Source organism: Phalangium opilio, unplaced genomic scaffold, assembly GCF_054372755.1.
Source record: "Phalangium opilio isolate 3A_F unplaced genomic scaffold, DU_Popi_V2 ptg000209l_1, whole genome shotgun sequence".
In the NCBI taxonomy this organism is placed as follows: Eukaryota; Metazoa; Arthropoda; class Arachnida; order Opiliones; family Phalangiidae; genus Phalangium; species Phalangium opilio.
In genome coordinates, this window is record NW_028324217.1 from 6,757,917 (window position 1) to 6,782,284 (window position 24,368).

The following is a 24,368-nucleotide window of genomic DNA, read 5'->3' on the forward strand; positions in this document are numbered from 1 at the left end:
TTAAGTCGAATAAAATGTTGGTTCACCTGGAGATAATAACTTGGCCGTATTTTAGATCTCACTTCTTTTTACGGCCAAACAACTTGGCATATTTTTACAGAGATGTTTTTGGTGAGATTTCCCAGACTGGAAGCAAGTCCATCGTCTAATCGGCCTCAAAACGCGTATCACCAGGGGCGGAAATAATTTAAATTTCTTATTGGACATGGGTCTAGTGACACCCCTGTTTGACTGGAAAATTTATAGGACATTTGACTCATGTGTAGCAGTTTTTTAAATGTTAATGTTTTTGTTAGGATTTCTTGTCGCCGATGTAAAAAATGCACACTAATGTAAAGCCAAATATTGATCTCAGAAATCCACAAGAAAAGGTGTGCCCATAGATTTATAATTAGCAAACCATCCTCAAAAACTTTGGGAACTACTGGCCTAAAGAAATTCTAAAAATTACTAAAAGATAAACGCAACAAATATAAATCTTTAAGAACTTTTTCTTATTTCACGGAATTAGGCCTAAATGAAAGTGATGCATTCGTTTTTGACCATGCATCTAGAAGCTTTTATTAATTGTGAATCGTATGTTTTTCAATGTCTTGCGCACGTCTCTTAATTTAAAATATCAAATTGGTTTTGAATTTAAATTAATTCAAGGCTACATTGCATCTAAGCCTCCGTAATCATTACTCCACGGAAGGAGATTGTTTACATCCAAGATGACATGAGTCTGCGACACAGCTATTCGACGTCAGCACAGTCATCAAAACGTAGTTTAAGAGAGCCTTTTGGCGGGAGGGGCTCTATACTGGGCTGAGTCGGACTGAAGACTAATCGTTCTCCATTCCTACTTCTAAAATTAAATCCATCCCTGGTTATATGTAACGATATTAACTTTTTTCGTATTTGCATACCGTCTCACATTTTCATGAGATCCAGACACATCGTTTCGTTTAATTAAAATAACGCATCAGGCATTGTCATTAAATGTAAAATAAATTCAAATTTTTGCTAACATACATAAAGTAATGAAATTTTTACATGGTGTAATACCCAAAGCACATAGATTACAACACTATGTGATTTTGGTAATACCATTCTCTCGATTCATTTGAGAAATGATACCGTCGCAAGCCGAGTCGCGAGTGCATTTCAATAAAAAGATCAAAAGTTTCCAGTTATTATTTTTGCAATTTAAATAAAACTTGGGTAAGCTATTTATGCATTAGTTGTAAAGATGATAAAATAGTGTTGGTTAAAGGTTGTTGATTTTCGTAAACAAGAACATTAAGAACGAGATCGATTAACTTGTTAAATATTTTAATATTAATACATTGAGTTATTGTCCATCAATAAGAAATGTTCAGCGTCAAGGTCTCGATTTTCTACGTTCTTTTGGCGATGACATTCATCCTCCAGGAAAGCTGTAAGTAGAAATTTTAAATGAATGTTTACTCCTTACGATATGACAGAGCAATTTCAAAAAACATAATTAATACCTTTTTTCCAGTAAAAGAAATTGACATATTTTATGAATTTAAGAGAAATATTAGTCCATGTTTTTTTTCAGCTGGTCAATGTCCAGAGCACATTGTACATTGCGGAAACGTTTGTCCCGATTCTCCTTGCAACAATTGTCCCGAAGGTACCACTTGTTGCCAAACGGTGCCAAACAGTTGCAGTTGCGAAACTTTTAATGTATTTGAAGTAAAGAATGTTCCAAAAGTCGTTAAATTTGTAGAATAACAATGTTAATTTTTCAATAAATTCAAAGTTACAAATATGAATTTTTACTTCCAACTGCAAATGGGAATTGTTTCTTTACTTTAAACTAATTCGGGATAAAAAATACAAGAAAAAAAGCCGGAGGAAGAGCTTAAGTTTTTGACATCAAATGGCATAAACGCAACGCTACGGAAAGGCTTGGTTTCAACGTTATTGCTATTGAAAATTTAACCATAGTACCCCGGTTTTAGGTTGGGCATAAGCCTTAGATGCAACAATTAATAACTTCTACTTACACGTACCTTCGCTACTACAATATAATTAACTCAATGATGCACAACAATGAAAAGCATTCTGATATTTTCAGGCGGCTACGAATGGACCCCAACTATAAAAGTCCATAAGATGTATTCCATAAGTTTGTCGCTGGTTACTGAGAGCTTGTTATGAAGTGACGTCTTATATTCTCGTAAAGCGCCACCTGGTGAGGCATTGTCTCAAACTAAATAGGAAAATGGACAGCAAAATCGAGCGTAGTCAATTCTCTCTTGTCGTTCTCGAACTAGCTCTCAGTAAGTCTTTAGCATTACGAAGTATATTAAGTGTCATACTTATGGAACATATCTTATAAACTTATGCAACTATGGTACACTAGAATGAAACTTCCCTCCTACAAGCGTGAACATTTGAGACATTAGTGACGTCATAATACTTGCAAATCATTGTCAAACTAAGTAGACGACGGGGTTGACGTCATTGAATATTGTTACCGATTTGTTAGAGTAAACATATAACTGGATATAATCTGGCTTCGTTTTAGCATAAGTACAATAGCAATTATTGTATTTATTATTTTAGCGTAAGTGCAAAGTTTTAGTCCAAATGCAGACTTACTAGTTTATGCGAGACAAAGAAGAAAATCAAAATGGTATTGAACTATTTTTCATAACGGGTCCAAAAATGTTTTGATACGGTGCTTTTGAAAACACTCATATTGTAACTTTAAAATTTGTCGCTAAAAATTAATTATGTTAACTTTATTTTTGTTGCACATTATTTTGACTTTGTTTTTATATTTTGTTTTAATTCTGGAATTCCGGTGATTTTACGGACTTGTATTAAGATACCTGTGCTGCGCACCACTGCGAAACAGTACAATTGTTCAATTGACAGCTGTTTTAGATTAGATTGTCATCGAAATTGTTTCGGAACTTGATCCATTTTGGAAAAAAAAAATGTAGCTAAGGATAATTAGCTGCAAATTATGTTAGTTAATTTATGAACGTTTGGTGTACTATAAATATATTTTAACTTGGATTCGTTTAATTTTTATACAGGTCAGTAGATCTTTATTTGTTAGTAATTGTTGGCATATACAACAGTATTTGTGGGCATGTGGCTGAGGTATTTTTTTAACATAACGTCATGCCTTAAAAGAACGGCCTTTTCCTAAATATAAAAGAAAAGATATTAAAAAAAGTAAATGATCTCTTATTACAGAATAAACAGCATTTAATTAGTCTTAAAAACAAGGGACTACTGCGACATCCGCCATTGGTTAAGTGGCGTCTGCTAAACCGAAACCAAATACCCTTACGGAATTGGTTGAATTCTCACAGGCTGAGAGAGGCAAGGGTTCAGTTTAGTAGACGCCACTAAACCAATGGTGGTTCAGTGGTCCTCGTTTTTAAGACAAATTAAATGCTAAATATTTTGCAATAAGACATCGTGAATACTTTTGCTTAATATTTTTCCTTTTATATTTAGAAAAAGGACGTTAATTTAAGGGATAACGTTATGTTAGCTAATCCTTTGCTTTAAGTCTCGAATAAGTTCAAGATCACAAGAAAGGTGGATGACATTGAAAATTACATATTTTCAAAAACTTGTTAACTGGATATAAGACTTTCCTTTCGTCAACTAACCTGTTCAATGCGGCTCTATAAACTTTGATCTGTTTAGGTAACAGAAACCATTTGGTATCATCCAAGACTACATTTTTTCATGACATGAGAAGTATTTTTATTTGATCCAATGAATAGGCCTAGTATGCAAAAACATTACTCATAAGTTTTGAGATTTTGCAATAACATATCTTGTGTTTATAATGGTTCCTTTTTAATGACGAAGTCCGCGATCTGGATTCTCAATCGTGGATATGAAAAAACACCATATTCGGCGAGTTGCTTCGGAGATAACCTTTCCAATGCAACATGAGAAGCTCGCAATTTGAAGTTTTGTAGGGAACATCTCATACCTTTATGTTGAAACAAATCGTATTCATTTGCAAAAGCTGTTTTGCAAATGTAGCACTCGTAAATGACAGGTTTCACATCAGTGCTTGAACAGTTTTCATATCTTCGCGAAGTTTCGAAATATTTGTCATACAAATGATTAGATGTCTCGTGTGCACGACGGGATGTTTCGCAAGGGAAACACAGACTACATTTAGAACACTTGAAAGGTTTAGCACGGCAGTGTAACAATTTATGTTTCTTCAAATGTGAGCCACATTTGAAGGCCGAACCGCATTCCGTATATTTGAAAGGTCTTTCATCAGTATGCACGCTTTTGATGTGTCGCTTTGACATGTAAGGGGTTTGGAAGGATTTGCCACACTGTTCACAAGAATAGGGCCTTTCGTTCTGGTGAACATAAATCTTATGACGATTTAAACTACTTTTGGTATTAAATTTAGCGTCACATAAGTCGCATTGAAATGGTTTAGTAGCGAAAAGAACTGTTCTCTTGTGAGTGTTTAAAAACGTTTTAGTTTGGTAAGAACGCTCGCAATGTTCGCAATTGAATGGTTTATCCTCCAAGTGTCTACTCTTGTGCAAATTTAGTCCCGATCTCAATTTGAAAGATTTATCACACTTTTCGCATTTAAATGGTCGCTCGGAAGAATGATGAGCCTTATGAACATTTAGTGTCCGCAATCTTTTAAAAGTTTTATCGCATTCAGAACATTTGTGAAGTTTCAAGTCAAGGCCATATTGTGATTTGTAACTAGAGTTACACAAGTCATATTTGGACATGTGAGTAAGTTGTTGTCCTGTCAAAGCAGATTTCCATTTGAAGGCCATATGACACAATTGACATTTAAATGGGCGTTCCAACGTGTGTGTGAGTTGATGACTTGTCAAATTACTTTTTGATTTGAAGGCCTTTTGACACACTTGGCATTTAAATTTACGTTTGGAAGAGTGTTTGGAGTTGATGACTTGTCAAATTACTTTTTGATTTGAAGGCCTTTTGACACACTTGGCATTTAAATTTACGTTTGGAAGAGTGTAGGAGTTGATGACTTGTCAAATTACTTTTTGATTTGAAGGCCTTTTGACACACTTGGCATTTAAATGGGCGTTCGGACGAGTGTGTGAGTTGATGCGCTGTCAAACTATCTTTCCATTTGAAGGTCATATGACACACTCTAGTTTAAATGGGCGTTCCAACGTGTGTGTGAGTTGATGACTTGTCAAATAACTTTTTGATTTGAAGGCCTTTTGACACACTTGGCATTTAAATGGGCGTTCGGACGAGTGTGTGAGTTGATGCGCTGACAAACTATCTTTCCATTTGAAGTTCATATGACACACTCTACATTTAAATTTACGTTTGGACGAGTGTAGGAGTTGATGACTTGTCAAATTACTTTTTGATTTGAAGGCCTTCTGAAACACTTCACATTTAAATGGGCGTTCAAACGAGTGTCTGAGTTGATGAACTGTCAAATTATTTTTCCATTTAAAGGTCATATGACATACTTGACATTTAAGTGGACGCTTGGATGAGTGTATGAGTTTATGACGTGCCAAGTTCTTTTTCGCTTTGAAGGTCTTCTGACACACTTGACATTCAAACGGACGATCAGATGAGTGTCTAACCTGATGCTTTGTTAAAAGTTTCTTAATATTAAACGACAAGCCACATACATCACATTTAAAAGGCTTCTTAGCATTGTGCGATTGTCTTCCATTCATTAATTTGGATAACTTCCTTTGTTCCTGATTCTCCGTAGCTTCATCCACGTTGTCAGTGTTTTCGGCTGAGGGATGAACCGAACCTGCTTCTTCAGAAGTGCTAGTCTCGTCATCATCGTTCTTAATGATGATTGGCCATTTCACTAAAACTTTTGAAGGCGTTTCCAAATTTTCCACCTCATCCGTGTCCGGCTTCTCGGTGTTAGATTAGATATAGATAAGCGTAAAACATATCTAATAAAAAGCAATATATGTTAGATTAAAAAACATTATGTAAAGTATATAACCGCGACGACAACAAAACTCTTATCACTTCTTGTTGGGATATTCTTATGACGAGTCAATAAACTATGATTTAAACGACCGGCTAGTTACTTATTACATGGTGTCAGAACATCGGAACCTGCGGACCTCCATCACGTACCCAACGGCGTCCTAGCCCCATCCACGATGACGTCAACCTCCTTCAAGAGTCCGGACCCATTCCATCCAGGGAGCAACAACCCTGCGGCCTTGTGGGCGGAATACCGGGACAGCTTTAAGATTTACGCACTGGCAGCCAAACTATCGGACGAAACACCAGCCGTTCAAATCGCCACATTTCTACATATCATTAGACCCGCCGCTAGAAGAATATACAACACATTCACCATCAACGTCCCTGCCGAAGATACGCTTACGCTTGATATGGTCTACAACGCTTTCGACCAATACTATGAGCCGCACAAAAACCTCGTTGCATTCCGTTACACCTTCTTCACAACGCACCAAGGCGCACACCAACCGTTCGACGAATTCATCACAGACTTGAAGACGAAAGCCCGTAATTGCGAATTTGGTCAACTCAACTCTTCGCTCATCTGCACACAAATAGTTTGCGGAACCCGGAAAGACTCGCTGCGAAAAGAACTTCTGTCCATCCGCAACCTCACCCTGGACAACGCCATTGCCAAATGTCAAGCCGATGAATCTTCCAGCAATCACGCAAACACTATTGCCACGCCAACGGATAAACAGGACGCAAACACAGTCCATTTAGACGCGATACGGAAGAGAGACCGCCGCTCGTCATATGAACACACGAGACAGCCGAGACAGAGACAACCGGTGCGGGCACCAGTTAGGTTCCCCAATCACCGGTATCAGAACGATGGCAGGGCACGAGATCCAGGTCAGCAGCCAAGATGCAGTAATTGCGGTACCCATCATAAAATCCAAGGCCAATGCCCCGCCAGAAATGATACATGCCATGGATGCCAGAGGTCCGGCCACTGGATAGCGTGTTGCCGATCAAGGCAAACGCACGCACTGACGTGGGAGCAGAGAAGCGACCAATGGCCTTCCCCACACCTCTCGGAGCAAAGAGGCCGGGATCCAAGTTATACGTACGAAGATAATGGACAAGCACACGATTACGGTTATCTTTACTGCAATCAAATAACCCTGCACTGCCACGATATGCGAGCGCCACTGACCAGGGAAGATGACGAATGGCTGGAAACAATTTACTTTGCCAACTTCCCGATTACAATGAAACTGGACACGGGATCACAAGTAAATATCATCTCGCAGGACATATTTGACATGCTACCAGCGAAGCCAATAATACACCGACCACCATTCACGGTCCGAGCATACTCCGGTCACCCCATTGACATTATTGGCACGGCTGAGAACGTCTGCGCTTCATTCGCCGCATCAACAGTGCAAAATTTCTACATCACACCACGGAACACAATGCCGATACTGGGAGCAAGGGCATCCGTCGAATTAGGCCTCATAACACGACACCTTCCAAGACAACTGATGAATAGACGACGAAATCGGGACATACACATGCTAAGCAGGGGCGGCCAGGAAGACACCGTAAGCCACACACAGCAAAGAGCGACAGATGCGAGACAACAGCCAGTTGCCCAGCAAGACCGACACCGGCCGACACTAGACGAGATCGATAGGATGACACCGGCAGACATCATCCACCGATATAATGATGTCTTCAACCGAATCGGCAAATTACCGGGAAAATACTCGATCAAACTCAAGCCAAACGCGACACCAACAATCTCAGCACCACGGCAAATACCTCAAGCTCTACAAGCAGGCGTCATCAAAGAATTGAAAAGGCTACAAGACCTGGGAATAATCACACCAGTAACAGAACCAACCGACTGGGTCCACCCAATGGTGGCCGTAGCGAAAGAAGACAACTCAGCAGAGGGCGGCACCAGAATATGCTTGGACCCAAGAAACCTAAACAAAGCGATTAAAAGGGAACCTTATCCGACACCGACGGCTCAGGAGATCTTTTCAAGCCTGCATGGAGCCGAAGTATTTACGGTACTCGACGCGCAGAGCGCATTTTGGCAGGTAGAGTTGGACGAACCAAGCTCATACCTCTGTACCTTTGCTGCCGTACGGGCGATTCAGATTCCTACGTCTGGCACTAGGAATCTGTACATCATCAGCGGTCTTCCAACGAGCGATGCATCAAATATACCCACCAGAGGAATTCCCGTATACGAAGATATCTACGGACGATTTTCTCATCTCGACCACCAAACAATCCCACAACAGGAGGCTTGTAGCAGTACTCGAGCGGGCACGACAAACGGGGCTCACATTCAGCACGAAAAAAATGCAACTTGCAGTCGAGAGAATCACGTACCTGGGAACAATCATTACACCAAGGGGAATAGAGATTGACCCAGCACGAGCAACGGCAATTCAAGCAATTTCAGCACCAAGGGATCGGGCAGCATTACAACGCTTCCTGGGTATGGTTAATTTTGTGGCGAAATTCCTCCCAAAACACTCCACAGAAGCCGCACCCATCCGAGCACTATTAAAAAAAGACGCCACATTCAGCTGGGACGCCAACACCGAGCGCACATTCCTCGACCTGAAACGATTGATAACGACAGCTCCAGTTCTCACATTCTTTGACCCGCAACGTGCCTCCACAATCTCAGTAGACAGCAGCGCCAATGGAGTGGGCGCAGTACTCATGCAAGAAGGTCACCCCGTCGAATATGCATCCACTTCATTTACACCAACCCAAAGGAACTACGCTCCAATAGAAAGAGAGCTACTGGGAATCGTATACGCCTGCGACCATTTCCAGTACTACGTGACAGGGACAACATTCACGGTAGAAACCGACCATCGACCACTAATCAGCATAGTCCGCAAACCACTCCACATGCTCTCACCCAGGCTCCAACGTTTGGTACTGAAACTGACCAGATATGACCTGAAGGTGGTCTACGTGCCAGGAGCGAAACTATACGTAGCCGATACCCTGTCAAGGGCACCGCAACAAGCACAGGACATCGACACAAGGGAACTGGAAGGCAAGTTCATGGTGATACATGCAACGACAGCACTACCAGCAGAAAAATACGATACCTTCAAGACTCATACACGGCAGGACGAAACAAGTCAAATGCTCCGACGCTATATAACAGAAGGATGGCCAACAGTTATCAACAAAGTACACGCGGCATTGAAACCCTTCTGGCCGATTCAAGAGGAACTCCATATGAAGGAAGACCTAATATACCGTGGAGAACGCCTTTACGTCCCGCCAACATTACGAAGAGAAATCCTTCAACAAATACACGTAGCGCATCAAGGGATCTCTGCATGCATTGCAAGGGCTAAAATTCACGTATATTGGCCACAAATGACCGGTGACATCACGGAGTACGTGAGGAAGTGCGATACATGCCAACAAAAGGCAAGAGCAAACACATCCCTGCCGCTGCATCCGCATCAGATACCACAACGGCCATGGGAAGTCGTTGGAACGGACATCTTCCACGTCGGCAATAAAACCATGATCATCCTTGTCGACTACTTTTCAAAATTCGTGGAAGTCGCGGAATTGCAGACAACCAATGCGGAAGCCGTTACAAGGTTCATGCACCCACACTTTGCCCGACATGGAGCCCCAACAAAGCTGGTATCGGACAACGGTCCACCTTACAATTCAACAGAGTTCAGGAAATTCTTGACTCAGTGGAGAACTAATCACGTAACGTCGAGCCCGTACCACCCCCAGTCGAATGGAATGGCTGAGCGCACGATTCAAACGATCAAAAACATGCTCATCAAGGCGCAGGCAGAAGGAGTGGACTTACAACGCGTATTGATGGAATACCGGACAACGCCGATCGGTGAACTACCCTCACCCACGGAGATGCTGATGGGTCGGCGGATACGAACACCACTAACAACATCCACAAAGACCCTGAACCCAACTTTCCCGACGCAAGAGATAAAAACATCGCTACAGAGAAGACAGGAAACGATGACACAAAGTCAGAGGCTTACCAGGATAATGAAGCAACCGATACTCGAGACCGGTACAGAAGTCTGGCATGAAAGGGGCCCTCGACAATGGGAGAGAGCCACGATAATAGCACTCGACCAAACACCACACTCTTACCACATAAGGACGGAACAAGGACAAGTACTACGACGGAACAGGCGACACCTCAGGATAAACTTCAATAAACAATCACGCGCCAAAACTCCGCCGGAACAAATCCACATGGAAAACCTCCCTAGCAACCGACACAAAGAAACCTCGCCGGCAGCGATAACACATCGGCATAAAACCAGAATCTTCAGAGGCAGGCAAGGCAGAGAAGCTAGCGGGAGTCGAAGAGCAGCAGATCGACAAGCAACAGAGGAGGTACAAGGCGGAAGGGAGGAAAACACGGCCGACGCAAACCCACCAAATGTACGTCCAACCAGCACATATTCAAACAGAGAAGACAGCGGAAGTCTAAGAGCAACCGAGGAGTCCCCAGACGGAATGGAACAAAGGACCCCCAGCGCAAACCCTCCCAAGTCACGTCCAGCCAATACCCATCCGAACGTGACAGTATACGGAATACCAACCCAAACGACACGCTCAAGAAGGAACATAAAACCACCGGCAAGATATCCGAACGAATGGTGAACAGTTCCAAAGGCCGGAAAAAGGAAGGTGTTAGATTAGATATAGATAAGCGTAAAACATATCTAATAAAAAGCAATATATGTTAGATTAAAAAACATTATGTAAAGTATATAACCGCGACGACAACAAAACTCTTATCACTTCTTGTTGGGATATTCTTATGACGAGTCAATAAACTATGATTTAAACGACCGGCTAGTTACTTATTACACTCAGATTTTATGAATTTAATTGGACGAAACATTCCAATAAATGATCGTAATTACTTTATGTTCTTGTATATTTTTATGAAACTGGCATCCAACAAATTAGTCTCTACTCGGTTACAGATAAGATAACAACGTCAAGGTTTCAATAGGTTTGAAGAACGGCCATAGTGATATATTTCATCATTGGTCTTGAGTGTGGATTCTTCTTTGAACACCATAGCACTTTTTGTCTGACTTAATGAAAAAGGCTTTACTTCCTGAACTTGTCAAATCACACTAACTTTGATTTCATTCAATGATCTAAAATGTTTTTACAATATATTTACGTACAAATTCTAAGAAATTAGATATCCAATCTAAGAGCAACGCTAAATACACTCCATTCTCCAAGGCCACCGTAATAAGACTGGGCCGGCTGGTACAGAGAGCCACGAGATTGTTATCTTGAACACTGAGCTTCACGCAGCATGAGCAGTGCCATCGACCTCTCTTTCTCAAAAGCGCTGGTCTTTCGTGCTTTTAAAGAACAAGATGGTTTAGCCCATAATAACACCACATAGTTTACGTACTCTCGTTATCCCAATTTCATTAAACTTTATCCTAGCGAAATATTCCCTAATATATGGCTACGTGGGAACGTGAATCACATGTCGCGAACTCCCTACTTACTTCCTCTCTTCAGTCATTAATATTAATACTTCTACTACTATTACTATTCGGGTAAAACTATTAGTCCCAACGATACCATGTAGCTGAGAAGAAATCAATAGACCTATGGGCAAAAAGAAATCATCGTCGCCCGCACCGACTGCTTCTATCTCCTTTTCCTCTCTTTTGAATAGCCAGTGTGTAGTAGAGGGTAGAGCGAATCCTCCCCCGTTTTCACAGTGGCGTCGCTATTCCTTTTGTGAGTGATAGCCCCCCAAATTTCAAAATTAGCCCCTTCAAAATAATCCGTAAACCGTTGCAAAATATTGCTCGTAGCCCTACCAAAGTTTAACAGCAATATATAAAAAATTATATTCATAATCTTTGTAGAGATGAATTTCAAAATCAAAAAGTATTAGTTTGAAGAAACAAAAACAAACAAATAAGTAGAGAAGACCATTCAACAGATGGAGACATGTAAAATTTTCCCGTTCTTTCGAGGGGAGTATTGGTATAATTATTACCAAAATGCCTTAGGGTACTATAATACTTTGTTATTTTTTAAGCAGTTTTAAAATTGTGATACGATCATGCTTTCATATTTTCATGAACTTAAAATTTTGTGAGATTAGGGCCTCATTCTACAGTATACGTGGTTTAGGAATTTTTCATGCTAGAGTTCACGAGTATTTTCTCTGAATTTAATTAAAGAGGTACCACGTTTAAAGACGACTTTTTTGTTGCCCACCAGTGAGTGCATTGGTGATTTCATAACAGCAACGCAATGATTACATTACAGAGTTGTTGACATTTAGTTTCGGGTTTGGTGAAAACACGTATATTTTTAGAAAAATCAAGGGAAACTATCAAAACGTTACCTGAACCTTGTGTGAGGAAAGTTTGATTCTTGAGTGCCAAACTCAGTAGCGACAACACTTATGGATCGAAAATTTAACCATAGTAGCCTCGGTTTTAGGTTGGGCATAAGCTTAAGGTGCAACAATTAATAACTTCTATTTACACGTACCTTCGCTACTACAATATAATTAACCCTCAGAGGTGGTTGCACTCAATGATGTACACCAATGAAACGTTTTCTGATATTTTCAAACAGCTACGGATGGACCCCAACTACATAAGTTCAAAAGATATGTTCCATAAGTTTGTCACTGGTTACTGAAAGCAGTGAAACGTCTTGAATTCTCGTAAAGCGACGTCTGGTAAGACGCTGTCAAAGGCTTAGTACAGACTAAATAGGAAGATCGACTGCAGAACTGAGTGTAGTCAATTCTCGCGTCGTTCTCGAACTAGCTCTCAGTAAGTCTCAAGCATTACGAAGCGACGAACTTATGGAACATATCTTATAAACCTATGCAACTATGGTATTCCAGAATCAAACTTCCCTCTCCCAAGCGTGAAAATTCCAGACATTACAATGCATTGGTGACGTCATAATACTTGTAATGCATTATCAAACGAAGTAGACGACGGGGTTGACGTCCTTGAACATTGGTACCGATTTGTTAGAGTAAAAATATAACTGGATATGATCTGGCTTCGTTTTAGCGTAAGTACAATAGCAATTATTGTATTTATTATTTTAGCGTAAGTGCAAAGTTTTAGTCCAAATGCAGACTTACTAGTTTACGTGAAACAAAGAAGAAGAAAATCAAAATGGTATTGAACTATTTTTCATAACGGGGTCCAAAGATGTTTTGATACGGTGCTTTTGAAAACACTCATATTGTAACTTTAAAATTTGTCGCTAAAAATTAATTATGTTAAGTTTATTTTTGTTGCACATTATTTTGACTTTGTTTTTGTATTTTGTTTTAATTCCGGTGATTTTACGAACTTGTATTAAGATACCTGTGCTGCGCGCCACTGCGAAATAGTACAGTTGTTCAATTGACAGCTGTTTTAGATTAGAATGTCATCGAAATTGTTTTGGAACTTGATCCATTTTGGAAAAAAAATGTAGATAAGGTTAATTAGCTGCAAATTATGTTAGTTAATTTATGAACGTTTGGTGTACTATAAATATATTTTAACTTTGATTCGTTTAATTTTCATACAGGTCAGTAGATCTTTATTTGTTAGTAATTGTTGGCATATACAAAAGTATTTGTGGGCTTGTGGCTGAGGTATTTTTTTTAACATAACGTCATGCCTTAAAAGAACGGCCTTTTCCTAAATATAAAAGAAAAGATATTAAAAAATTACATGATCTCTTATTACAGAATAAATAGCATTTAATTAGTCTTAAAAACAAGGGACTACTGCGCCATCCGCCATTGGTTTAGTGGCGTCTGTTAAACCTAACCACTTACCCTTACGGAATTGGTTGAATTCTAACAGGCTGAGAGAGGCAAGGGTTCAGTTTAGCAGACGCCACTAAACCAATGGTGGCGCAGTGGTCCTCGTTTTTAAGACTAATTAACAGGGCTCTACATAAGGCACTAGTCAAGGCATTAGACTACTAAAAAAATGCCTTGACCACCAAAATAAATCGAAAACTTGACTAGTAAAAAAAATGTCCCAAATATTCGTAAACCATGCGTCTCACTAGTCAGTGACTACTAAAAAAAATATCCTTATAAAGAGCCCTGCTAATTAAATGCTAATTATTTTGTAATAAGACATCGTGTATACTTTTGCTTAATATTTTTCCTTTTATATTTAGAAAAAGGACGTTCATTTAAGGGATAACGTTATGTTAGCTAACCCTTTCATTAAGTCTCGAATAAGTTCAAGATCACATGAAACGTGGATGACATTGAAAATTACATATTTTCAAAAACTTGTTACCTGGATGTAAGATTTTCCTTTCGTCAACTAACCTGTTCAATGCGGCTCTATAAACTTTGATCTGTTTGCGTAACAGAAACAATTTGGTATCATCCAAGACTACAATTTTTCATGACATGAGAAGTATTTTTATTTGATCCAATGTATAGGCCTAGCATACAAAAACATTACTCATAAGTTTTGAGATTTTGTAATAACATAGCTTGTGTTTATAATGGTTCCTTTTTAATGACGAAGTCCTCGATCTGGATTCTCAATCGTGGATATGATAAAACACCATATTCTGCGAGTTGCTTCGGAGATAACCTTTCCAATGCAACATGGCAAGCTCGCAATTTGAAGTTTTGGAGGGAACATCTCATACCTTTATGTTGAAACAAATCGTATTCATTTGCAAAAGCTGTTTTGCAAATGAAGCACTCGTAAATGACAGGTTTCACATCAGTGCTTGAACAGTTTTCATATCTTCGGGAAGTTTCGAAATATTTGTCATACAAATGATTAGATGTCTCGTGTGCACGACGGGATTTTTCGGAAGGGAAACACATACTACATTTAGAACACTTGAAAGATTTAGCACGTAAGTGTAACAATTTATGTTTCTTCAAATATGAGTCACATTTGAAGGCCGAACCGCATTCCGTACATTTGAACGGTCTTTCATCAGTATGCAACCTTTTGAAGTGGCGATTTAAGATGTAAGGGGTTTTAAAGGCCGAACCGCATTCCGTACATTTGAACGGTCTTTCATCAGTATGCACCATTTTGAAGTGGCGATTTAACTCGTAAGGGGTTTTGAAGGATTTGCCACACTGTTCACAAGGAAAGGGCCTTTCGTTCTCGTGAACATCAATTATGTGAAGATTTAAACTGCTTTTGTTTTTAAATTTAGCGTCACATAAGTCGCATTGAAATGGTTTAGTAGCGAAATGAACTGTTCTCTTGTGAGTGTTTAACAAACATTTAGTTTGGTAAGAACGCTCGCAATGTTCGCAATTGAATGGTTTATCCTCCAAGTGTGTAGCCTCGTGCAAATTTAGACTCGACTTCTTTTTGAAAGATTTATCACACTTTTCGCATTTAAATGGTCGCTCCGAAGAATGAAGAACCTTATGAGCATTTAGATTCCGCAATCTTTTAAAGGTTTTATCGCATTCAGAACATTTGTGGAGTTTCAAGTGACGGTCATGTTGTGATTTGTAACTAGAGTTACACAAATCATATTTGGACATGTGAGTGAGTTGATGTTCCTTCAAACCAACGTTCCATTTGAAGGCCATATGACACAATTGACATTTAAATGGGCGTTCGGACGAGTGTTTGACTTTATGCGATGCCAATTCAGAATTGCGTTTGAATGCCGTATGACAGACTTCACATTTAAAGCGACGTTCGGACGAGTGTGTGAGTTTATGTTGTGCCAAGTCCATTTTGCCTTTGAAGGCCTTATGACACACTTCACATTTAAATGGACGTTCGGACGAGTGTGTGAGTTTATGTTGTGCCAAGTCCATTTTGCCTTTGAAGGCCTTATGACACACTTCACATTTAAATGGACGTTCGGATGAGTGTGTGAGTTTATGAACGCTCAAACTTTGTTTCCGTTTGAAGGCCATCTGACACACTTGACATTTAAATGGACGTTCGGTAGAGTGTATGAGTTTATGTTGGTCCAAGTCTCTTTTGCCTTTGAAGGTCTTCTGACACCGTTCACATTGAAACGGACGATCAGACGAGTGTCTAACCTTATGCTTTGCTAAAAGTTTCTTAATATTAAACGACAAGCCACAGACATCACATTTAAAAGGCTTCTTAGCATCGTGTGTGAGTTTATGTTGTGCCAAGTTCCTTTTGCCTTTGAAGGCCTTATGACACACTTCACATTTAAATGGACGTTCGGACGAGTGTGTGAGTTTATGAACGCTCAAACTTTGTTTCCGTTTGAAGGCCATCTGACACACTTGACATTTAAATGGACGTTCGGTAGAGTGTATGAGTTTATGTTGGTCCAAGTCTCTTTTGCCTTTGAAGGTCTTCTGACACCGTTCACATTGAAACGGACGATCAGATGAGTGTCTCACCTTATGCCTTGTTAAAAGTGAATTTCTATTAAACGACAAGCCACAGACATCACATTTAAAAGGCCCTTTAGCATTGTGTGATTGCCTTCCATTCATTAATGGGGATAACTTCCTTTGACCCTGATTCTCCGTAATTTCTTCCGCATCTTCGGTATTTTCCGCTGGGGGATGAACCGAATCCGCTTCTTTAGAAGTGCTAGTCTCGTCATCATCGTTCTTAATGATGACTGGCCATTTTAATAAAAAGTTTGAAGGTGATTCCAAATTTTCCACCTCATCCGAGTCCGGCTTCTCAGTTTTTATGAATTTAATTGGACGAAACATTCCAATAAATGATCGTAACTACTTTATGTTCTTATATATTTTTATGAAGCTGGTATCCAAGAAATTAGTCTCTACTCCGTTACAGATAAAAACGTCAAGGCTTCAATAGGCTTGAAGAACGGCCATACTGATATATATTTCATCGTTGGTCTTGAGACTGAATTCATCCACGTAAGAAAGAAGTAGCTTGCATTTTAAAAACACCGTAGGACTTTTTGTCTGTCTTAATGAAAAAAGATTTTACTTACTGAACTTGTGAAATCGCATAAAATTTGATTTCATTCACGTTCATTCTATGATCTAAAATGTTTTTACAATGTATTTACGCACCAATTCTGAGAATTTTGATTTCCAAGTGAAGAGCAACGCTAAAGACACTCCATTCTCCAAGGCCACCGTATATAAGACTGGCTGGTACATAGCCAGGAGATGGTTATCTTGACTACTGGGCTTAACGCAATACGAGCAGTGCCATCGACCTCTCTTTCTCAAAAGCGCTGGTCTTTCGGGATTTTAAAGAACAAGATGGTCTAGCCCATAATTACACCACATCGTTTACGTTCTCTCGCTGTCCCAACTTCAATAGCTCTTTAAATAAATTTCTCTCTTCGTGGTTTCCCCTCCCCCCCCCGACACGAGAGATGAAGGGAAACTTTGATAGAAAATTTCTGATCTGTCGGTTCTTAGCGCACCCGATCACGCGCTTCACGAGGCAAGCTGCTCGCGCCACGGTCGGTTTAAAAATCGGTCGCGCCAAGCCAAAAATTCAGTTTTTCTAACGGGTTTTTCTTTGGGAAACCGATGAAAACTTATATTTTCATTTCAAAATGTGTAACTATTGCATTCTGGAATGAAACAAGTATTTCCCCTAACACGGTTGCACGACTTGGTTCTTTGCTTGAAGTTTACATATTTCAAGTTTTTCGTCAATATCTCACTCCAGAATGAGTAGCAGACGACGCGTTCTTCAAAACTACAAAGATAAATTAGTTGTCTATTCTGCCGCGAAGCTGCATCTCCTGCCCTCGCGTTAGATTTTTACTCCTATAGAAAATTTATTGAAGCACCTATAAACTTTATCCTGGCGAAGTATCTTCTAATATATGGCTACGTGGCAACGTGAATCACATGTCGCCAACTCCCTACTTACTTCCTCTATTCAGTTTTTAATACTTCTACGACTATTACAATTCGGGTAAAACTATAAGTCCCATCGATACCATGTAGCTAAGAAGAAACCAATAGACCTAAGGGCAAAATCGCCAAAAGCGCGCGTCTGTATAAAGAACTCACCGTCGCCCGCACCGACTGCTTCTATCTCCTTTTCCTCTCTTTTGAATAGCCAGTGTGTAGCCAGAGGGTAGCGCGAATCCAACCCCCGTTTTCGCAGTGGTGTCGCTAGGCTTTTTGTGGGGGATAACCCCTAAATTTCTAACAACCCCTTCAAAATAATCCGTAAACCCTACCAAAATATTGCTCGTAGCCCCCAATTTCAAAGCAATATACAGGTATAAAAAATTATATATATTAATAGATTCGTTAATTTTTATCTTTGTATAGATGAATTTCAAAATCGAAGTGTATTAGTTTAATGAAAAAAATATAGTAAAAACCATTCAACAGATAGAGACATGAAAAATTTTTCACGTTCTTTGGAAGGGAGTCCCAGTAGTGGCGATTAAAAGAAAACCAAAACTAAAACAAAACGACAAGTGAAATTCCTTCATCCACAATTGTTTCATAGTCAATAAATTCGGTTCCGTAAAAGTTTGTATATCTTTAGAATACGAATACTTTCACGAGAGACACAAATTTTCGGAAAATTAAAAAGGTGTACACATATTCCAATGAACTAATTAAGCAAACTTTAATTGCTAATTTCTTATAATAACTTTCAAATAGTTGAGCCAGATTAGCCCCACGTCCCTCTCCCAAATTTCAAACCCTAGCGATGTTAATGCATTTTCAACCCCCGCTCGTATCTCAAGTATCATTTCTGGATCCTCACCTTACAACCCTTTGTAGGCTAGCCAGCTTAACATCGGACTATCAAACAATTCCCGATGGTGGTGCTGAAGAAAAATAACATTCATAAATTTAAAAAATCTGACAAAATTTTGAATTACACACAAAACGCGTAATTTCGGTACTAAATTAGGCATTTTGACATCGGAAGTACATTTTTATTTAAAAAATTACCCATTCTGAAACTTTGAACTTTTTCGTTGGTCAGTCTCACGTCATCTTGTAATTGTTAATTTTGAGTGAGTTAATTGGATACAGAATCTGCTCTATCTGACACTACACCAACTATTTAGATTGTTTACCGTTAATTCACTTTCGTTCTAGGACCTACATTGTTTCTACAGTAAATCATAATTCTATAACGAGAACGTATGGGTGAAAAAATGGAAGAGAGTATAGCATCATCTTCCTCTAAACGTTTCTCCTCCAAACAGGAACAGAATAGAGTCATGTCTTATTTTGATTTTATTCATGATTTGAGTCGGGTTGCGGGAAGAGACAGAAGTCGCAATAGAATATGGTTTAAGTCTAACGACAAATCCGCCATTAGAAGACGTTTTTTACGTGAAATTCATCGACACAAGATGCCGACACAAGACCCCCAACTACCATTTTATGTAGTAATCATCCTTTCGATGCACACCTATAAATAGTATAATAGGCCTTCGGTATTGCATAAGTTTAAAAGATATGTCCCATAAGTACGACACTACCTATATTTCGTAATGGTAGAGACTTACAGCTCGAGCTAGTTCCAGAACCACGCGAAAAATGACTACACATCGGTTTTGCAGAAATTGAAGTCGATTTTCCTATTTAATCATGACTAAGCCTTTGACAGCGCCTCACCAGGCGTCGCTTTACGAGAATCTATGACGCTAAACCTACGTCTCTTCATGATAAGCTCTCACTAACCAGTGACAAGCTTATGGAATAAATCTTATGAACCTATCATCTACAATTATTGAAAGCAAACCAAAAATGATATTGTTACTCACATCTTTCCAAATACTTGTTTTTTATCAATACCATTTATGTCATGACGACACTGCATGTTCTAATAATGCTGGCCTATTATAAATATAGAGTGGTTTATAACTGAGAAAAAAAAACCCTAATAAAACCAGTTTTACGTAAAGAATTTCGTTATCTTCCAAGCCGCTTAAAGACTATAGTCTCTCATAACGTGAAAAGTATTTTAATTTTGTTGCAATGAAAGGTTTACAAAAGCATGACCCTTAAATTCTTAAACTGAATATCATATTATATGAGCTCAGAAATTGTATTGTTTTTAAGTTTTATAATAACACAGCTTGTGTTTATTCAGGTTCCTTTTTAATGACGAAGTCTTCGATCTGGATTCTCAATCGTGGATATGAAAAAACACCATATTCGGCGAGTTGCTTTGGAGATAACCTTTCCAATGCAACATGGCAAGCTCGCAGTTTGAAGTTTGGAGGGAACATCTCATTCCTTTATGTTGAAACAAATCGTATTCATTTGCAAACGCGGTTTTGCAAATGAAGCACTCGTAAATGACAGGTTTCACATCAGTGCTTGAACAGTTTTCATATCTTCGCGAAGTTTCGAAATATTTGTCATATAAATGATTAGATGCCTCGTGTTCACGACGGGATGTTTCGGAAGGGAAACAAAGTTGACATTTAGAACACTTGAAAGATTTAGCACGGCAGTGTAACCATTTATGTTTCTTCAAATATTTGTCACATTTGAAGGCCGAACCGCATTCCGTACATTTGAACGGTCTTTCATCAGTATGCACCCTTTTGATGTGTCGCTTTAACGTGTAAGGGGTTTGGAAGGATTTGCCACACTGTTCACAAGAAAAAGGCCTTTCGTTCTGGTGAACATAAATCCTGTGACGATTTAAACGGGTTTTGTTTTTAAATTTAGCGTCACATAACTCGCATTGAAATGGTGTAGTTGTCATATGAACTCCTCTCTTGTGTATGTTTAACAAATATTTAGTTTGGAAGGAACACTCGCAATGTTCGCAATTGAATGGTTTATCCTCCAAGTGTCTAATCTTGTGCAAATTTAGACTCGATCTCATTTTGAAAGCTTTATCACACTTTTCGCATTTAAATGGTCGCTCCGAAGAATGAAGAACCTTATGAGCATTTAGTTCCCGCAATCTTTTAAAGGTTTTATCGCATTCAGAACATTTGTGGAGTTTCAAGTCAAGGTCATATTGTGATTTGTAAATAGAGTTACACAAATCATATTTGGACATGTGAGTGAGTTGATGTTCAGTCAAAATACATTTCCTTTTGAAGGACTTCTGACACATTTGACATTTAAATGGACGTTCGGACGAGTGTGTGAGTTTATGTTGTGCCAAGCCTTTTTTGCCTTTGAATGCCATATGACACAGTTCACATTGAAACGGACGATCAGACGAGTGTCTAGCCTTATGCTTTGTTAAAAGTTTCTTAATATTAAACGACAAGCCACAGACATCACATTTAAAAGGCTTCTTAGCATTGTGTGATTGTCTTCCATTTATTAACGGTGATAACATTCTTTGTTTTTGATTCTCAGTAACTACCTCCACGTTGTCAGTGTTTTCCGCTGGGGGATGAAGCGAATCCGCTTCTTTAGAAGTGCTAGTCTCGTCATCATCGTTCTTAATGATGATTGGCCATTTCACTAAAACGTTTGAAGGTGTTTCCAAATTTTCCACCTCATCCGAGTCCGGCTTCTCAGTTTTTATGAATTTAATTGGACGAAACATTGCAATAAATGATTGTAACTACTTTATGTTCTTCTTGCATCCAAGAAATTAGTCTCTACTCGGTAACAGCTTACAACGTCAAGGTTTCAATAGGCTTGAAGAACGGCCATACCGATATATTTCATCGTTGGTCTTGAGACTGAATTCATCCATATAAGAAGTAGCCAGCTTTTTTAAACACCATTTTTTAAACACACCTTTTGTCTGTATTAATGAAAAATATTTTACTTACTGAACTTGTGTGGAATCCCACAAACTTTGATTTCATTCACATTCATTCAATGATCCAAAATGTTTTTACCATATATTTACGTACAAATTCTGAGAAATTTTATTTCTAAGCTAAGAGCAACCGCCGTCAACTTGCCAGAAAGTAGCAGACAGCTTCGTTACTCAGGAGTCAGAACCAGGGCCGGAAATAAGAAAAATGTCTTATAGCACATGTGTCCAGTGACCCCCCCCCCTATTTGTCTGGAACATTTATTGGACACATAGATATAGTAAAACTATAAAGGGTCTAGATCCACTTCGCTGGCTTAGGCTTAACGAAAAAACGCGGAAGGGGCAACGAGCAGACAGCCGCTATTTTCTGGGGGTAGCCGTATAAAACGCCATCTATCGGGGACAAATTAGCGGCCAAAATTTGAACTATCATAAGGATGAGTGGCACTCTATGTTAACTCCATATAGGGCATAATAAGTCAAACCCTCGGAGATGCCATTACTCCATTTTATACGAGCTAAGAGCGGAAAAACGTATTTTATAAATTTTACACCTGTAAAATCTTTTAAAAAACACTTGGAACTTGTATTTCTACTTACTTTCGAGGAAATACCACCGTTTTCTGAAGGTAAGAGTCTTTTTTTATACATTTATTAGTAATAAAAACATTTAAGGCGAGCTAAGCCTTGGTCATGGCCATAATGTAGAAGTAGATTTGGAAATGGAGTAATGACATCTCCGAGGGTTTGACTTATTATGCCCTATAGGGAGTTAACATAGAGTGCCACTCATTCTTATGATAGTTCCAATTTTGGCCGCTAATTTGTCCCCGATAGATGGCGTTTTATACGGCTACCCCCAGAAAATAGCGGCTGTCTGCTCGTTGCCCCTTCATTGCAACGTGTATCTACCCTTTTAATATATCTATGATTGGACATTGTCCACTGGCGTGTGCATAAATAGTGTCGCATCTTCATAGTCAAGCTATCAAAACTTCGGAAAATTTATTGGTCAAAATGTCCAGTGACCCCCTTAGTTTTTAAAAAGATTATGGGACATTTTAAAATTTTATTGGACAATGTCTAGTGTCCTGTGCTTATTTCCGGTCCTGGTCAGAACTTGTCAGAACTCGAGTCTCAGAAAGAACTTCTTTCATCTTGAAGGAGAGAGTAATGGAGTGGAAACCCCCATACCTTAAGCGTTGCCTTTGTACCCCCACCTACGGCACCATAGTCCTCCCATCATCCCCAGCGGTTAGGTAGGGTCGTGCCGGTCGAAATTGTAAAGGACGCTCCCTCTATCTCAAAAATAGAAGCTAGTTCTCATTCAAATAAAATGGCGCTACGCGGCAGCACTTAGCAATCGCCTACGGAAAGGTAGGGGCGTGCGCGAGGTACACTGGGAGAGATATGGTGCCGCAGGTCGCCCATCACCATTTCCAATCCATCTGACTCCCTTATCCCTGCTTTCATCCTTCTCCCCCTTCAATCGACTCACGTACAGGACTAGAAATAAGAAAACTCATCCATGAAAATTTGCTCTTCAATTCAATCTCGCGCCAAATTTGAAAATTCAAGAGTGGTGCCTCTTTTCAAGTAGAAAAAATTTTAATAAAATATGAAAATTATGGAAATTTTACATTTTTAACTTTTTCTGAAACGGGGCTCTTGAAGTTAATCACTTTAGAATGGAAAATGTTCGATCAGGGTATTGTTAATGGTTGTTTTAAGAACATATATCTATCCTAATTATTATCTAACATTACATTATTGTGCAGTGAATTCTAAATTATCTGAACTGTTTTTAATTGTTATAATTATTAGTATTTACTTGTTTAATTATTATTACTTATTGTTAAAATTATTATTTTTTTTTTCTAATATACATCATTATCCGTTTTTTTTGTTCTCATACTACTGTACTCTTTTAGTGTCTTTCCGTAACATGCCTATTGTATCGATTTACTATGTTCACACATACGTCACACTGTTGACTTTGTGAACAACACACATTCAATAAATAAATAAATAAGAAAATAATTTCTTTCCCATATACGGCAACGTCATAACCCTCTATCTCTTACCTTAGTGATATTCCCCCTCCCCTTCCCTTCCGGGGGCAAATAGTATTCTCTAGTACAAAGTTGCCCCTAACGTAGGGGATACACAGTTCACTCCCCCTCTCAACCGAAATTACTCTATTTCTTTAAAAAGTGAAAATTATTATAAAATTATCATCTTCCTTGGTCGTGAAAAACATATTACTATTTTTTAATGGTTTTTGTGGGTCTCAGAAGGAACCAAAACGTTCAAGCTACAAGGTAAAGCGTATAAAAATTAATCGCACAATTATGAATTAAATGTGTTTCAATTAATATAAAATAGTGTTTGAATTACAAGCTTTGGTTTTACTTTACTCGTATGCCATATCGAGCAACAAGTTCAGACAACTCAGATTTGAATTTTCCGCCTCTAAATCTATCGAGCGTATTATTTATGTAGCTTCTATTTCTCTCGTGCTGCAACCGCCTCGGTAGCGCAGTAGGCAGCGCGTCAGTCTCATAATCTGAAGGTCGTGAGTTCGAGCCTCACCCGGGGCACGTACATTTTTAACAATTAAATAAA

At 39.0% G+C, this 24,368-nt stretch overlaps 6 protein-coding genes and 1 non-coding gene across 10 annotated transcripts in view; 2 read left to right on the forward strand and 5 right to left on the reverse strand.

Moving 5' to 3' along the window:
• Positions 1 to 12,599, forward strand: part of LOC149618727 (multiple inositol polyphosphate phosphatase 1-like) — a 144,075-nt gene extending 131,476 nt beyond the window's left edge. The window contains exon 9 of the transcript XR_016375515.1: positions 12,505 to 12,599. The gene's annotated coding sequence lies outside the window, so the exon portion shown is untranslated. The remainder of the gene's footprint in view (positions 1 to 12,504) is intronic.
• On the reverse strand, positions 1,299 to 4,923 carry LOC149618746 (uncharacterized). Its single transcript, XM_089855622.1, has 2 exons — positions 1,494 to 4,923; positions 1,299 to 1,418 (listed from the first exon to the last, which is right to left on the reverse strand). Exon 1 carries the CDS (start codon positions 4,803 to 4,805, stop codon positions 3,822 to 3,824), a length of 984 nt encoding a protein of 327 aa, XP_089711748.1. The 5' UTR covers positions 4,806 to 4,923; the 3' UTR covers positions 1,299 to 1,418; positions 1,494 to 3,821.
• On the reverse strand, positions 5,139 to 11,858 carry LOC149618747 (uncharacterized). Its single transcript, XM_089854527.1, has 2 exons — positions 10,938 to 11,858; positions 5,139 to 5,936 (listed from the first exon to the last, which is right to left on the reverse strand). Exon 2 carries the CDS (start codon positions 5,700 to 5,702, stop codon positions 5,139 to 5,141), a length of 564 nt encoding a protein of 187 aa, XP_089710653.1. The 5' UTR covers positions 5,703 to 5,936; positions 10,938 to 11,858.
• Positions 5,932 to 10,939, reverse strand: LOC149618748 (uncharacterized). 2 transcript variants are annotated; one of them, XM_089855624.1, is made up of 2 exons: positions 6,383 to 10,939; positions 5,932 to 6,305 (listed from the first exon to the last, which is right to left on the reverse strand). In XM_089855624.1, the coding sequence occupies exons 1-2, from the start codon at positions 6,735 to 6,737 to the stop codon at positions 6,241 to 6,243; spliced, it is 420 nt and encodes a 139-aa protein (XP_089711750.1). In that variant the 5' UTR covers positions 6,738 to 10,939; the 3' UTR covers positions 5,932 to 6,240. The 2 variants fall into 2 exon arrangements, with proteins under 2 accessions (XP_089711750.1, XP_089711751.1); XM_089855625.1 differs by having other exon boundaries at positions 5,932 to 6,266; positions 6,353 to 10,939.
• Positions 12,600 to 14,441: 1,842 nt separating the features above from the next.
• LOC149618749 (uncharacterized) lies at positions 14,442 to 17,788 on the reverse strand. 3 transcript variants are annotated; one of them, XM_089855607.1, is made up of 3 exons: positions 17,072 to 17,788; positions 16,870 to 16,960; positions 14,442 to 16,812 (listed from the first exon to the last, which is right to left on the reverse strand). In XM_089855607.1, exon 3 carries the CDS (start codon positions 16,739 to 16,741, stop codon positions 14,546 to 14,548), a length of 2,196 nt encoding a protein of 731 aa, XP_089711733.1. In that variant the 5' UTR covers positions 16,742 to 16,812; positions 16,870 to 16,960; positions 17,072 to 17,788; the 3' UTR covers positions 14,442 to 14,545. The 3 variants fall into 3 exon arrangements, with proteins under 3 accessions (XP_089711733.1, XP_089711735.1, XP_089711734.1); XM_089855609.1 differs by having other exon boundaries at positions 16,870 to 16,964; XM_089855608.1 differs by having other exon boundaries at positions 14,442 to 16,898; positions 16,990 to 17,788.
• A 2,190-nt stretch (positions 17,789 to 19,978) lies between these two features.
• Positions 19,979 to 21,949, reverse strand: LOC149618750 (uncharacterized). Its single transcript, XM_089854147.1, has 2 exons — positions 21,754 to 21,949; positions 19,979 to 21,689 (listed from the first exon to the last, which is right to left on the reverse strand). The coding sequence occupies exon 2, from the start codon at positions 21,519 to 21,521 to the stop codon at positions 20,130 to 20,132; it is 1,392 nt and encodes a 463-aa protein (XP_089710273.1). The 5' UTR covers positions 21,522 to 21,689; positions 21,754 to 21,949; the 3' UTR covers positions 19,979 to 20,129.
• Positions 21,950 to 24,270: 2,321 nt separating this feature from the next.
• Positions 24,271 to 24,343, forward strand: TRNAM-CAU (transfer RNA methionine (anticodon CAU)). The gene has a single exon. It is a non-coding gene; the product is annotated as a tRNA-Met (tRNA).
• Positions 24,344 to 24,368: the final 25 nt, after the last annotated feature.